Genomic DNA, 14,150 nt, shown 5'->3' with positions numbered 1-14,150 from the left:
TTTTTCCTTTTTCCTTTTTTTTTCTTTTTTTCCTTTTTAATTTTTTTTTCCTTTTTTTTTTTTGGCTTCTTCTATGCAAGTTTTGCTTCGTTTTGCTTGCAGTAGCCTGAATTTTTTAATAGCTGCAGGGATGTCTTGCAGAAGCCTTTATTTGATTGTCAGGAATCCGTGCAATGAGACCACTCATTTCTGCAGCAGAGAAGACAGTCGAAGTCTTACTAGTGACCAAGGTGGCCTGGGTGCTTCCCCATGAGGGCACCAGCAGAGCAGCGTCCTGCATTTCCACCCACACCTTTGCCAAGCAGCGCCCATCACAGAGGACATCAGGCCTCTGGTCAACCAGACGGCCACATGGTCATAATCTTCCTAATTTAATGTTCCCAGGTAGCTGTGAAGGGTGGAAGGGTTGGGTGAGTTCATCTAGTGAAACCCAGGTAACACGTCGCACTGCTTTGCCTGCCTGAAGATCTCATGGGCTGACTTGATTTTTTAAAAAATTGCCCATTTTCTTTGAGGCTTTTCAGCAAAGACACCGTCCCCAAGGGCCTGCTTCCTAGGAACCCTTCCTCCCTTTAGCATTCAGCTGATTAATAGTTTTCCACCCTTGGCACCTCCACCCTGTGCTGGGCTTGATGCCATCTCCAATTAAACTCCAGCACCTGGTGTCCCCTTATCCCTTATCGCAGCCAGCAGGGCTGAAGGGCCACTGAGTGTCACCATTCCCCCTGTCCCTCTATTGCCCTGACAGATGTCTGGCCTAGGAACACCCCGGTCCCRTCCCCTTCAGGGGTTTTGCTGGCCGGGGATTAAGTCACTTGAGTTTTAAAGCCAAGTGACCCCAAGACAATGCTGGGGATTGTCAGCCGCTCGGACAGGAAGGAGCGTGCACGGGGATGTGCTTTCCTGCTCTCCTCCAGGGCTGGAAAGCTGCTTTATTTAGGTTTGTTCTTGCTAAGAGCCTGCCTCTTCCTGCGGTGGGTGAGCACATATGTATTAAACACGTGTAGGTGGAAACCGTAGGGACATAGGGAGGACATCCCTGGTAGAGCCCAGGCTAGAAAGCAGGAGGAATATCATCTTTACTGTTCCGCCACGTTGCCCCTCGGGACTGTGTGTGAACCCTTGGTGTTAAGGATGGCTCTTGGCCTCTGAAAGGCCATGGCTTGGGATGTTCTCCTGCTTTTGCTTCCGTTCCTGCTSCTTGCGGATGGGCATCTGGGACCACTTGCTGAGCACGTCCTGCAGGAGCTGCAGAGCAAGCAGTGAGTGGATCCTTGCTTGGGATGCGAGATGCCTGCAGGAGGAGCAAGGAGCAGACGCAGGGGCAATCTGCCCTGTTTTATTTTCTCCCTGCTGTGTCGGGTCTCTGATGAGAGGAAGAGACGAGCCTGGGCTGCTCGTGCTGTAGTTGCCCCTGTTGATGGGCATGGTGCCCTCGGTTTTGATGCATGGTCGTTTTGTAGGRTAAATTATAACATCAGTACAAGCTCTCAGGGGGTTCTTGGCACTACCTGTCACCAGCCTTCACTTGGTGCTTACAGCACAGGGAAATGCTCATCCCTGCTCTTTCCTCTGTCGCACAGTGAGGAATACAATGCTTAATAAAAACACGTCCTTAGCCTTTTGGCCAAGTGGTAACTGGGCTTTAATACAGCTTTGCTTGTCTTGTGAACACGTTATCTGCTTAGAGGGTGCAATCGGCTTAGGAGAGCTGAGCTGCATCGTGCTGACGCAAGGTCTCCGCAGCTCCTACTGGATGGAGGTGGCTGGGGCTTTGGAAAGCAGGAGACCTGAGAACCGTGGGATGCTGAGACTGCCAAAGAGCTTGTGGCATTGGGGGCAGAGAAGAGGCCGTTCCTTTTGTTTTGCTGGGAGTCTTCATGCCAGTGTGGGGCATTGCTCCCAGCCTTTCCTTCCTGGACATCTTGGGATGGTTCTGGGTCCAGTGAGTTTCTGCAGTTCTCTGCTATCTTCACCAGTTCCACTCATTTTTCCTTTCTCCCTTCTTTATTTATTTTATTTTCCCCCCATCTTTCTACTTCATTTTCCTTCTATCCCCTACTGTTCCCATCSGCTCACCAGCTCTCTCCTGCCATGCATTTTCCCCTGCAGCATCCCCTTGCTCTTCTTCCCCCTCATTCTGCCTCCTCAAATACACTTTGCTTCTAAAACCCAAGAGAAAATATAAATCTTGTTAAGCTTCAGGGGAGCATAGGGGATGGCTGGGCACTAAAACACAGAGCATTAGCCAAGTCAGTAGAGAGCAGGAAGCTTTGGGAGACTGCGATGGAGAGGATGGCACAGGTCTACCAGCTTCCTACCAGACATTTGCTTTCCAGTGGCCTCACCATTAGTGGATACACCYTTAGAAACTGTCTCCAAAAGGAACACGAGTTGTGATCAAACCGTGTGTGATGGGAAAAACTCACCATGCAGGGATCTTGCCACGCTACTTGTAAAAGCTCTGGGCACCCCTGTGGCTTAATATAAATGAGAAGGTGACTCATTCTGGGCAAACAAGTTATTAATGGGATGAGTTGCCCTTCTGTGAGGTGCCTTTTCAGAGTTTTCTGGTGTGCTGGTACAAGTTTTCCTGGAGTTTTTCTATGGAAATGAGGGCCATGATTCAACTGCAGTCTGTTCTGAGGATCTTGTGGACAGAAGAGCTTAYTGCTCCAGACAGCCACAAGTGGATGGCCTGGGTGGGTGGTTGTTTTCTTCATTTCTGTGGAAAACCGGGGTAAACAAAAAAACACCGTGAAGATCTTCAAAGAGGAATGATTTGTAGGAAAGGGATTTTTTCCTATGGGACCATCTCAGTCTGACTCCTGGTAGTGATATGTTGAGGAAGTCTTTGTTTTCCCTACATTTTTTTTCAGTTTTTATATTTTTCCGTACCTTTATTTTCTATATTCAACAAGTAAAATGTGTGTGTGTACAAAATTCCTTTGCTAGGTCTATGCTTGTTACCTCCTGTTTTTCAGGGGGGAACAGGAAGGTAAATATCAAATCGAATTCCGTCAATTTGATGGATTCCTGATCMTTATTACTAAACAGTTAGTATATTGAAGAGGGGAAAGGCTGGTTTCAGGTTAGAGCAGTCCAACATCTGGGCCCTGCTACCTGTGAAAGATTTTAATCTTAGACCAGAAATTGCACCTGTCACGTTGAGCTTGGAGGGGAGAAGAGCTGATGCCTTCGTGTCAGAAACTGAGGAACTCGTGGGTCCTAGTGTGTGAGTTCGCTTCCAGAAGGCTTTGCATGGGGAGTGGGATTGACCCAGGTGGTAGTAGAAAAGCTAAAGCAAGAATTTGGATCTCCTCCGATCAAAAATCTGACCCGATTCTCAGCTAACTAATTTAAAAGTCTGGATCTCTGGAGCTGGCTGAAGAAGATGACCTGTTTTTGGTCAGAGGAAGACACACGCTGCGTGGGGCTTGGATTCAACTGAGAGTCACTTTGTCCGTCTTTCTGTCCTGTCTCCGGCAGGTCTATAACCTGACTCAGGAATTCTTCCAACGAGGTAAACCAGTCAATGCTGAGAGCCAGAACAGCGTGGGCGTCTTCACACGGGACGTAGTGCGCAAACGTGTCAAAGCTGACCCGGACGACACRGAGGCTGTCAAGAGGCTGAAACTAGCCATGATCCAGCAGTACCTGAAGGTGTGTGTGCTCTTTTTCTGTTTGTTTTCACCGAGGGCAGATCTGTCTTGAACTTTGGAGGTCTGGCCAAGCCTTGCCTAACACTGAGCTATTGCTTTCAGTGGTCTCTTGCAGCTGGGGCAATTCATCCTAATAGATCCTAAAAGAGTGAGCTGCAAAAACACATACGTTTGCTTATTTTTACTTTGACTTTTTGAGTTTCCAGGTTTCTAATTAGAAGGATGTTTCCTAAGCCTCATTAGATTTTCTGGTGCAATGTAAAGTTTTCTTAGCAATTGAAGCTATATTTCTTGCATTGTAAGCTTCTTGGAGTARTGTGCTGTCCTGTGCATTACACCTGGGACCCCATGATCCAACCAACATATCTTTACCCCCTTCTGCCTCTGTCCCTACTTCAATAGACCAGAAGAAATGTAAATTTGATACAGAAACTTGCTTGGGAAATCCCTGAAACCGTCTTAAAAGTAAAGCAATAAAATCAAAGGTCAGTTGTATAAACCCGTGTCCTAATCGTTTATCCTCATGGCTTCCCTAGTTCTTTTTGTCTCTCTCATGCCTAAATGAGATCTCCATGGGACAAGACTTTAATGCTGCATCAAGTATTTAGCAAATAAAAATGTAACGGTCATTCCTATTTCAATTATAGTGACTTTAAAGTTTATGTAATGAGACAAGGGAGGCAAGCGATGCTCTGTGACAGGGATAAGTTTGCAGCATTTGCTGTTCACAGGTGGGAACCTGAAGAAAAGAGAGACCTGCTTGAGTCTTGTCAGAGGTCTATGGTAGCGCTGAGATGAGATCCCAGGCATCCTGACCACTGTTGTCATCTATCCATGTTCTCACCCAAGACCTCATGTATTAGGGCATCTGCACATTTGCCCTGTAGTGACAAATTTATTGCATTAGCCATGCAGCATTATCGATGATGATATTAGTCACCTGCATGGATATCTCAGGTTCACATACCTGGTATTTCTGGTGGTTACTTCTGTGGTTGCTGCAGTTGGAGACTTTTCTGTAATTCCTGCAAAWCCCTTCTAATGTGTAATACCTGGGAATAACAAAGCTTTGGATACTTAAGGCTCTCAGATCAGAGCAGCTGCTGAGAGAATGTGGGTTAGCAGTTGTCTCAGCTGAAGCCCAGTACAACTCAGACCCTTCTTTCTAAATAGAAGCTTGACTTGTTTGTGTGCCATCCTAGCCCTGGAGAGAGATCCCTGCCCTGCTCTGGGATGCTCCACAGGGAGAGGACCCTGGGCTTTCCAGGCTTTTCAACATRGATGTTACAGATCGGAAAGGCCTGATAGTTGGCCACAGGGTGAGGCATGGAACTGTAATGTTCCCCTTGCCTAAAATACCTGTTTATGGAGTTACAGGGGGGAATGAATGTGGCTCCARTGATCTGAAGCCCACGCTGTGAGGTCGCTATGTCCCATGCATCAGCGTTGTCAGTAGAAACTTATCACAAGCCAGGTCAAACATCCTGCTTTTGTTCCAGGGCTTGATGCAAGCTACAGCTTTGCCCAGTACTTCTGCGAACATTAGCAACTGGGTTCTGAATCTAAAGCTTTGGTAATCACATCAGGTGAATCAGGTGTCATTGTCTCACATTCGGACACGTTTCCCATTTCTCTGCTTTTGCTTTGTGGCAATGTTGCTTTTGTGTTGCTTTTCCTTAGGTAGAGAGTTGTGAGAGCAGCTCCCACAGCATGGATGAGGTGTCACTCAGTGAATTTGGGGAATGGACCGAGATCCCTGGGGCTCATCACATCATTCCTTGCGGTTTCATTAAAATTGTGGAGATTTTGGCCCGCTCCATTCCTGAGTCCGTCATTCAGCTCCGCAAACCTGTCAAGTGCATCCACTGGAACCAGTCGGTCAGCAAGGAGATTGAGCGGGTAGCTGACCACAACAGTGACCTCCCCGAGGAGGACAAGGGCTCTGATGTCTTCGTGGAGTGCGAGGACTGCGAGTTCATCCCAGCTGACCACGTCATCGTGACCGTGTCTCTGGGAGTCTTGAAGAAACGCCATGAGAGCCTGTTTCACCCTCGCTTGCCCGAGGAGAAGGTGATGGCCATTGAGAAACTCGGAATCAGTACAACCGACAAGATTTTCCTGGAGTTTGAAGAGCCCTTTTGGAGTTCGGAATGCAACAGCATCCAGTTCGTCTGGGAAGATGAGGCTGAGAGTGAGAGCTTGACCTATCCCGAGGAGCTGTGGTACAAGAAGATCTGCAGCTTTGATGTCCTCTACCCACCGGAGCGGTACGGCTATGTGCTGAGTGGCTGGATCTGTGGAGAAGAGGCTTTGATTATGGAGAAGTGTGATGATGAAACAGTGGCAGAGACCTGCACTGAAATGCTACGGAAATTTACAGGTCAGCCGTGCTCTGTTTTATTTGAGAAGTGGAAAAAAGGAGGAGAGTGGGCCTGAGGTTCTGAATTACTAGTGGGAAAGAAAGGCATTAAAGTAATTTTTAGCTCCTTGGCATTTATGTCCCCTTGGATGGGCTTTGAGGGTGCTGCAGGGGCTTAGATGTGCCGGAGAGGCCCATAACGAGGTTGGGAAGCCGTGGGCTGAAGTGCCCGAGGATTCCACATACTCTGATTTATTTAATCACAGACAACACTTCATCAGCTGGAACTGTCAGAGTCAGGACTCCTGAGGACTCATCTCAGCACTGGAAAGCAGCAGAGCTCTATTAAAGCTAATGAGGTTGGATCAAATTAGGTGCTGAGGTGTGGTTATTGAATCACATCCCTGACATCTATTCATCACATGTCCACATGGAAATCTCATTGACCCAAGTGTCCATAGGTTCCCAGAGTTTCTGTGTCTGGGTGTGTGATCTGAACGTTGCAAAAACTTCAGAGTGATTTCACAGGTACTGAGTGCACAGCACTAAATTAAAGGCAGCAGTTGGAGCAGCACATTTGTGTTGTGCTGAAAAAATCCAAGATGAGAGCACTAAAAGTTTTGGTACTTGAACAAGCCTGGCCTTTACTGGTCTGCAGTCGCTTCTCTAGAGCTTCCACCGTTTTCCAGGGCTTTAGGTGTCTACAGAGGTCTCTGTGATCCTCAGGTGCTGACACTGTACAAGCATATAGTGGTAGTTCTGAAAGGAATGGTGATTGATTCTTTAGCAGATTTCCGAAAAGGATTTTGGATTTATACRTATTTGCAAGCGATTACAAAAGCAATATGCTTTTACAATATTAGATGTATTTCATATTATTATAGAGATGAGTCTCCTGGTTAAGTTACTTATATCTTTGAGCCTCTACTAGCCAAATACCCAGTAAGTCTCCAGCCTTTCCCTCTTCTCCATGGACCTTTCCCTTACAGACCATTTGCTACAGACAGTTAGGAGGTCTAGGTAAGGGATCCTGGAGGCTGAGGACCACCTGCATGACTGTCTGCTGCTAAAAGAGATATTACGTTGTCCTAGCCTCTTTAGAAAGCCTAAGGTAGACTTTGATTTCAGAAATTCTAATGCTGAGACTAAAATTGAATCCCATGTCAGCTACTAGTCTAAGTAGTGGCCTTATGGTGGAGAAATTACCTCTGCTTCTGTACCCAGGCAGCTTCTGATTCCTCAGCTGTTTTCTTTTCCATTTTTTTTTACTTTTTTTCCCAGTGGTTTTGAGTATCCCAGTGTTATACTGCACTACCAGTACATGTCTTCTTTCCTCCTGACCTTGGCAGTCCAGCTGCTACCCGATGCAGAYGTAGCAGAAGCCTCTTCTGCTCTTTAAGGCCAAGTTGTTCTAGTGCCGACATCCCCCAAAGTGTGTAAACAGCCTGTCTGTTGCAGCTCTTCTTACTTAAAAGAAGAAGAAAAAAATTCTAAAATACCTGGATTCATTTTTGAGGATTTGTTTCTTTAGGTCTTTCTCACTGTGGCAAATGGGAGTGTTCTCTACCTCTTCCTTCCTGAGCTCCTTTGCTGTTTTTATAGTTATTGTTATTGTTTGCATGTGTTGGACGCTCCTCTCTTCCTCTCAGGCTAGAAATATGTTGGCACCGTGCGGTCAGTACGTGCTGTGGTTGCTGTTCCAGCTGATACTGCACCTGGTCTCTGTCCATCAGGCTGCATGAGCTCCAGCTCAGCCTTCTGCTAATCCTGGATTATCTAACCCCTGAAGAAATTCAGACTGATTTTTCCCCTTGCCCTATAATGTRCTTTTTTTTCACATAAGCTGAGACCCAAATGAGCTGCCCCCAAATCCTGTTAGTTTGTAGGAAACCCGTGCCTAGTCTTTCAAGATAGCCTTGCTAAGGTAACTGGGTTTATCTCAACTTCCCCTTGCTCTTGGGGGCTTCAGGGAGCATTTACTTTTGTATGTTCACATTATTCTTTGTAACATGGATGTTCTGGGTGGAATTGTAAAATCACAGAATCATTAAGTTTGGAAGGGACCTTTAGAGACCATCTAGGTCAAATCCCCCTGCACATGCAGGGTCACCCAGAGCATGTGGCACAGGCTGCATCCAAGCAGGTTTGGAAGATCTCCAGGGAAGGAGACTCCACAACCTCTCTGGGCAGCCTGTTCCAGGGCTCTGGCACCCTTATTGTCAAGAAATTTTTCCTTAAGTTCCTGTGAAATTTTTGGTGCTCCAGTTTGTGACCATTTCCTCTAGTCCTAYCAGTGACCACTACTGAAAAGAGGCCACCCCATCCTCCTCACTGCCTCCCTTGAGGTATTTATAGACACTGATCAGGTCCCCTCAGCCTCCTCTTCTCCAGGCTGAACAGGCCCAGCATTCTCAGCCTTTCCTCATAGGGCAGATGTTCCAGGCCCCTCATCATCCTCAAAGCCCTTGAGGTTCCTACTTTCCTAACCCTTATCCCTCTTTTACAGATCTAATGTATTAAACATGTGAGCTCCCATCTTCAGCTGTGTTTGTCTGATCTGTTGCCTTGTCCATTTTCTGGTCCATTACCCACCCTGACTTCACAGGGTGCTGGACCAATCCCAATCCTACATCAAATTCTTCCTTTTAGGCAGAATGTTATTTTGACTTGGAAATTTCAGTCCATGAGGAGATTATTTGCCTCTGTGACCTTAAATTTCACATGCAGGTTAGTGTAGCGGATTATCTGGCTTTGCTGTGAAAACTCTCAGGATCGTTCTGACTTAAGAACCATTGATAATTACAGCTCTTTGGAACTGGATGGCTGAAAAGCATAGCATCCTCTAAATCTGATTAAATGTTATGCCTTCAAGCAATTAGGCTTCTTGTACGAGTTCTTTGTTGGCTAGGCTGTGAGAATTGGAAGCTAGAGTAATTGCAGGCCTGCTTCCCTCTGAAGTACTCGAATTTATCAAGCTGAGCCCGGAGGTGTTGTGTGGAGGTTCTTGCTGGGAGAGGTGCTTTGTTCTCTCAGTTTCCCATATATTTTCTGGATCTCATAGTGAGTATGAGCTTTTAGCTCTCTCAGTTGTTTCCCAACCCTCATTTTCCACGAGGATTTCCACATTTCCATCTCCGTGCATGAGGCAGACTCTGCGGTATTGGACTGCAGGATTTCTAAAGATGCTCAGAACGATCACAAACCTAAGGTGCTTTGAAGCTGATCAGAGCAGCTTCATGGTGCCTAATTCCCACGTGTTTCAAAGTGTTGATCTGATCTGAAAGCTATGCACAGACTCCAGTGGTCCTCATAGGTTTAAAGGAAGACCACCACATTTTGGAGAAGCTCAAAGCCAAACCTTTTTCTATGAGAAACAGATCTAGAGACAGTAAATCAACTGGCACATCCTACTTCCTATTTAAGTGTCAAAGATATTTAGCTTTGCAGCTTCTTCTGTGGGTAGAACAATCTTCATCTTCAGCAGAGGACATCCATGGTGTTGTTTCCTTTCTGATTAGTTATCCTTTCTTAGATTAAGACTTAAATTTAGGTGTTAATGTGTGAAGTGGATTCCTCAGTTTCCACTTTACTCCATGATAATCTTTTTGAGACAGGAACAAAGCAGCCTTCTACCTGTTATCATCATCTTACCCATTGACTCCTGTACTAGAAGTCTTCTAGGTACTGTGATAGTGAGAACATGCGCTAGCTACATAAGAGGCATCACCAGCCCTTTGTAGTCTTCTCTTATTTGAAAATACATTGAGCGCTTGTTTTTATGTCATGCAGTGTGATGGAAGACTTCTTGGGCCTCGTTTTCTCTCGTGTTGTCTAACAGCATTCATGATGTGTTCCCCTGAGCTTTCCTACAACCCTTGAACGTTAAAAAGTGACATCCAAAAGCTCCCTGCTTACAGACCCCTTGGGCTTCTCATTTCCATCCTACTAAATCCTGCTTAAAAGATTTTTGAAGAGCATATTTTAGATGTTTTGTTAAGTTTATGCTCTTGAAGTAACATCCAGTTGCAGTATGTATTTATTGGTAGGGTGAATTTATTTGCTAGTCTTTCTCATGTTCTGAGCTGCAGGTTAGTGGTTAAAAAGCATTGGCAATGGATTTGCAGCAACCCAGCAAAACTCACAAGTGACCTTCTCTGTATGGCTTGTATTTCATGGTTCTGTTGGRCACACAGTAGTCCTTAAAGGGGTGTCTGATCCAGGGAAATAACCTGCTCCAGATTTTAAGGGTCTAAAGGCATGACTAATCAAAATTTCCATTTAGTAGAACTAAATAATATAATACCTAGCTAGTCTTTATAATATATTTTTACTCCCTTTGTAAGTCCTGGTGAAGAAAGTAGGAGAGTTTAGATTATGCTTTCAGTAAGGTAAGCATGCTTAAGCATTGCAGAGTCAGGGTCTGTGTAAGAGAGAGAAATGTTCCAATTATTCCTACTTTTGGTGCAGACAGTCTCCTAGACTCAATGAAATACCTGAACCTTGCCTGGATGTGTGAGGTTGCTTCAAAGGGGGACTGAAGTGTGGGTCTGAGCTCTCCTCTGGAGACAATTCCACTTTATTATAGTTCTTTGTGCCTCATCTCTCCTATTCCCCTCTTGCCAGGTCAGATACAATCACAGGACTCCAACCAAACCACAGTCAGTGACACCGACTGAGACAGTTTCAAGTTGTCCTAGCAAGAGGGTCTCCACAGTATGCCCTTCTGTACTGAGTTCTAGCCAAGTTCGGGTGCCAGGAGGCACCTTGGCTGCAAGTCCTTAGTCCTGCACTCTTCAGGGTGAAATGATCATGGCAGTACCCTTGGTTCACTCAAGTGTTCCCTTTGGGTCCAGTGTCCTTGTAGCAGATGAACTTGTGCAGCCATCTAGAAGCCCTGCTTGCAGCTTCATAAGCATTCTTTCACTTCCAAGTGCATCCAGTGAAATGGATTTGTTGGATTTTAGGTTAACTTTGGTTAGGTTAACTTTGGGAGGCAGCTAAAAGTTTSAGTAAGATATGGAGAACTGTCAGGTTTTCCCACACCTCTGCAAAATAAGGATTTGCTTTCTCCTTTGTTGTCTTCTTCCATCCTTCTCTCCATTCCTCTCTGGAATGGATTACCTAAACATCTGGTTTAGATAAGGCACCCAACTAAATAGCTAAAATGAGTGAGATATGTGATGACTTGATGACCACCATACTCTCTGAGGCCAGTGAAACCAGGAAATGTCCCATATTTTCAGCCACTCTATCCAGGGTTACCTGGAGCTCCCCAATCTCTTAAGAACATAAGCATCTTAATGGTATTTCCCAAAATGGAAAGGTGCCAGATGCCTGGCATTTAAAGGGATGTTATTTCTGTTATATAGATATTTAGAACTCGGCAATGAAAAAGAGATCTGTTTTAGGGCATCTTTCATGTAGTCCACAGGCTCTGGTGGGATGTGTTTTCAGTGAATGGGTCTGAATACAKGCTACCCCACACCTTACATTGATTTAGCTGTGTTTTTTTTTAATCTGACACTTAGTTTTTTGTCTCTTCTTGGTTGCCACACAGGGAATCCAAACATTCCGAAACCTCGCCGGATCCTGCGGTCCTCCTGGGGCAGCAATCCCAACTTCCGTGGATCCTACTCTTACACCCAAGTTGGGTCTAGTGGGGCTGACGTAGAGAAACTTGCTAAGCCACTGCCTTATGCTGAGAGCTCCAAAACTACTGTAAGTATGGCCCAAATTGGCCCTAGACTAACGAGAAGACTAACAAGACATTGGGAGAGTGCTTGAAAGAGATGCTCTCTGATGGAGCCTCCAGAGATGCATTTTCCATTTTATTTAATACATATCTTAGTGGACAAATGATGCCTGCAGGATTTTAGCTCTTTAATGACTGAATCCCAACACTTCAGAGAATGCCCTCAGCACTTTCTAAAGTTATCAAGAGCTGGGCATCCTTGGGGCTGTTGCCCCTGAGTAAGTGTGATCTCTATTTTGATGATTTTTATCCTTGTGTGCTCAATTTAAAATTGCTTAGAAAGGTTCATGTTATTCTGACACAAAGTGTAGCCTGGATGTGTAGCATTAAGTCCATGACCACTGCTGAAGGGTTAGGGAGGTCCAGTCCTTGGCTGAGGAGTTGTGCATTGGTAGGGGACAGCGAATGTGTTCCTCAGACACAGCCTTTGCTTTTTGAATGTAACATGAAGATAAGAGCGTGCAGCTCAACTGATGGATAGTAACGTACTAAGTCAAAGCCACTCTATCATTAAGGGTAATGAGTCCATATCCAAAGGTGATGCCTGAGTGAATGTGTAACCCTCAAGCAGCTCTCTGCTTCTTCAGCCTGAGGCCACCACGTCATTTTGTACAGCACAGAAGTCTCTTAAAGAMAGCAGGAGTTATAGGGGTCTTTCTGAGCCTCTTAGCACATCTCCACTTCTCATGGAAGTGAGGAATCTGAAAATTGCCTCAAAAATGAGTTGGCACCAATTATAGCAAATACAGAATTACTGACAGAAGGGACAATGCTTGCTGTTACCATGTGGGTTTTGAGGCAGATCTGTCTTTTCCATCTGAAATTGCATTCGTGAAAAAGAAACAATTCCTCAAGGCTGGAGTGTAATTTTGGGGGAGTGAGGAGCAGAATCAGCAAGGTGCTCCATGAATTGCATGGATCACTCTGAGGGTATTGGAGCAACCTTGCTCCAAGATGCTGCCATGGCCAGTGGTACCAAACCCCTCCAAGATGCTCCATGATGCTGCCATGGGCAGTGGTACCAAACTAACATGCGTGAGCTTGGGATTCCCARCCATGTGCTGTCCCACCACGCTGGGAATTTGAGAACTGGCACTCAAAAAACATTGCGATCAACTCATGGGAGGAGAAAGTCCCCGTTGTGCCTCCTTCATGCTTGAATGCTACTGCTGCTGAACTTCTGTGCCTGTCGYCCCTCTCCAGCCCATGCAGGTGATGTTTTCCGGGGAGGCCACACACAGGAAATATTATTCCACGACCCACGGCGCTGTGCTCTCCGGGCAGAGGGAGGCCGCTCACCTCATCGAGATGTACCAGCATCTCCTCCAGGGCCGGARCTGAAAGGTGCCGTGCTCAAGACCACCACCAATGCCTGGTTCCTCCTGAAGGTGTGTCGAGGGGTTCTTTTGTATTTCAGTTTCTGGTAGAACAACCTTTTATCTTTTTATATTAAAAAAAAAAAGGCCCTAACTGTTTAAAAAATTAGTCACCAGTAGCTTCATTTCCATGTGATGTATCGTTAACAGGGAAGGGTGCTTTTTCTGTCTGTGAACTGTTCCTCTATCTTAACCCTAACTGCACTTTCAGTGCCTGTCAGGTTTTAATTTTCTTTTTTTTTTTTCTTTTTCTGTATTGTAAGTGCCTTCTATACTAAAATAAATGTTGTCATAAAAAAAAAGGTGTGTTTTGGTGGTTCCTGGACATTCTTTTCAGTACGGTTGGACTCAGTGACTTCGAAAGTATTTTCCAACCACACTGATTCTTTGATTCTTCTGTTGTTTGCTTGTATCTCATTTCTCCCTTTTTTTTCACTTTATTATGAGAWTTTTGTTTTGGTTTGTTTTGTTTCCTTTCTACAAAATCTGGAATAGAAGGATTCTGGGGTAGGTCCGGATATTCAGTGTATTGAACGTACCTTATTCACTGTGTGTCTGGGGAGCCACACTGCAGAGTTGCACTCATTTCTCTCATCCAGCTTAACTCTGAACTTGCTCTATTGGACTGATTTGTGGAAAGATGTAAGAAGAGTCACAACACAGCAGAATGGGAGGATGGGCAACCTTCGGGAAAGCAGCATCCGAGACCAGCTCTCCCTGTTGTCCAGAGAAGCAGCGTCCTTGGATGAGCTGGACAGCCCATCTCCATTCAAGCAGCACCTCCAGCAATGGCACTTCTTGCGATGACTCAGTCAAATTGCTACAAAATTCACTTGAGTTTGCTTGAAGAAAAGGGCTACAAGCAAAAGTTGACTAAAAAAAATGGAATTAAATGAGGAAAAAAAAAAACAACTTTGAAATTAGCTTGTAGTAATGTAACAAGCCTGTCCTGATGTGTGCCACTTAAACTCTCTGGAGCCAGCTAGGCTAAAATTCATCTT

At 45.4% G+C, this 14,150-nt stretch overlaps 1 protein-coding gene across 1 annotated transcript in view; it reads left to right on the top strand.

The window, feature by feature from the left end:
- Positions 1 to 13,390, top strand: part of SMOX (spermine oxidase) — a 20,838-nt gene extending 7,448 nt beyond the window's left edge. Inside the window, exons 3-6 of the mRNA XM_026048895.1 lie at positions 3,490 to 3,663; positions 5,343 to 6,042; positions 11,579 to 11,739; positions 12,977 to 13,390. Coding sequence (XP_025904680.1) covers positions 3,490 to 3,663; positions 5,343 to 6,042; positions 11,579 to 11,739; positions 12,977 to 13,114 — 1,173 coding nt within the window. The 3' untranslated portion in view covers positions 13,115 to 13,390. The remainder of the gene's footprint in view (positions 1 to 3,489; positions 3,664 to 5,342; positions 6,043 to 11,578; positions 11,740 to 12,976) is intronic.
- The last annotated feature ends 760 nt before the right edge of the window (positions 13,391 to 14,150 follow it).

Source organism: Nothoprocta perdicaria, unplaced genomic scaffold (assembly GCF_003342845.1).
Source record: "Nothoprocta perdicaria isolate Ctin4 unplaced genomic scaffold, notPer1 scaffold_58, whole genome shotgun sequence".
NCBI lineage: Eukaryota > Metazoa > Chordata > Aves > Tinamiformes > Tinamidae > Nothoprocta > Nothoprocta perdicaria.
Note: the sequence above shows the minus strand (reverse complement) of the source record. Positions and strands in the feature narration are given on the sequence as shown.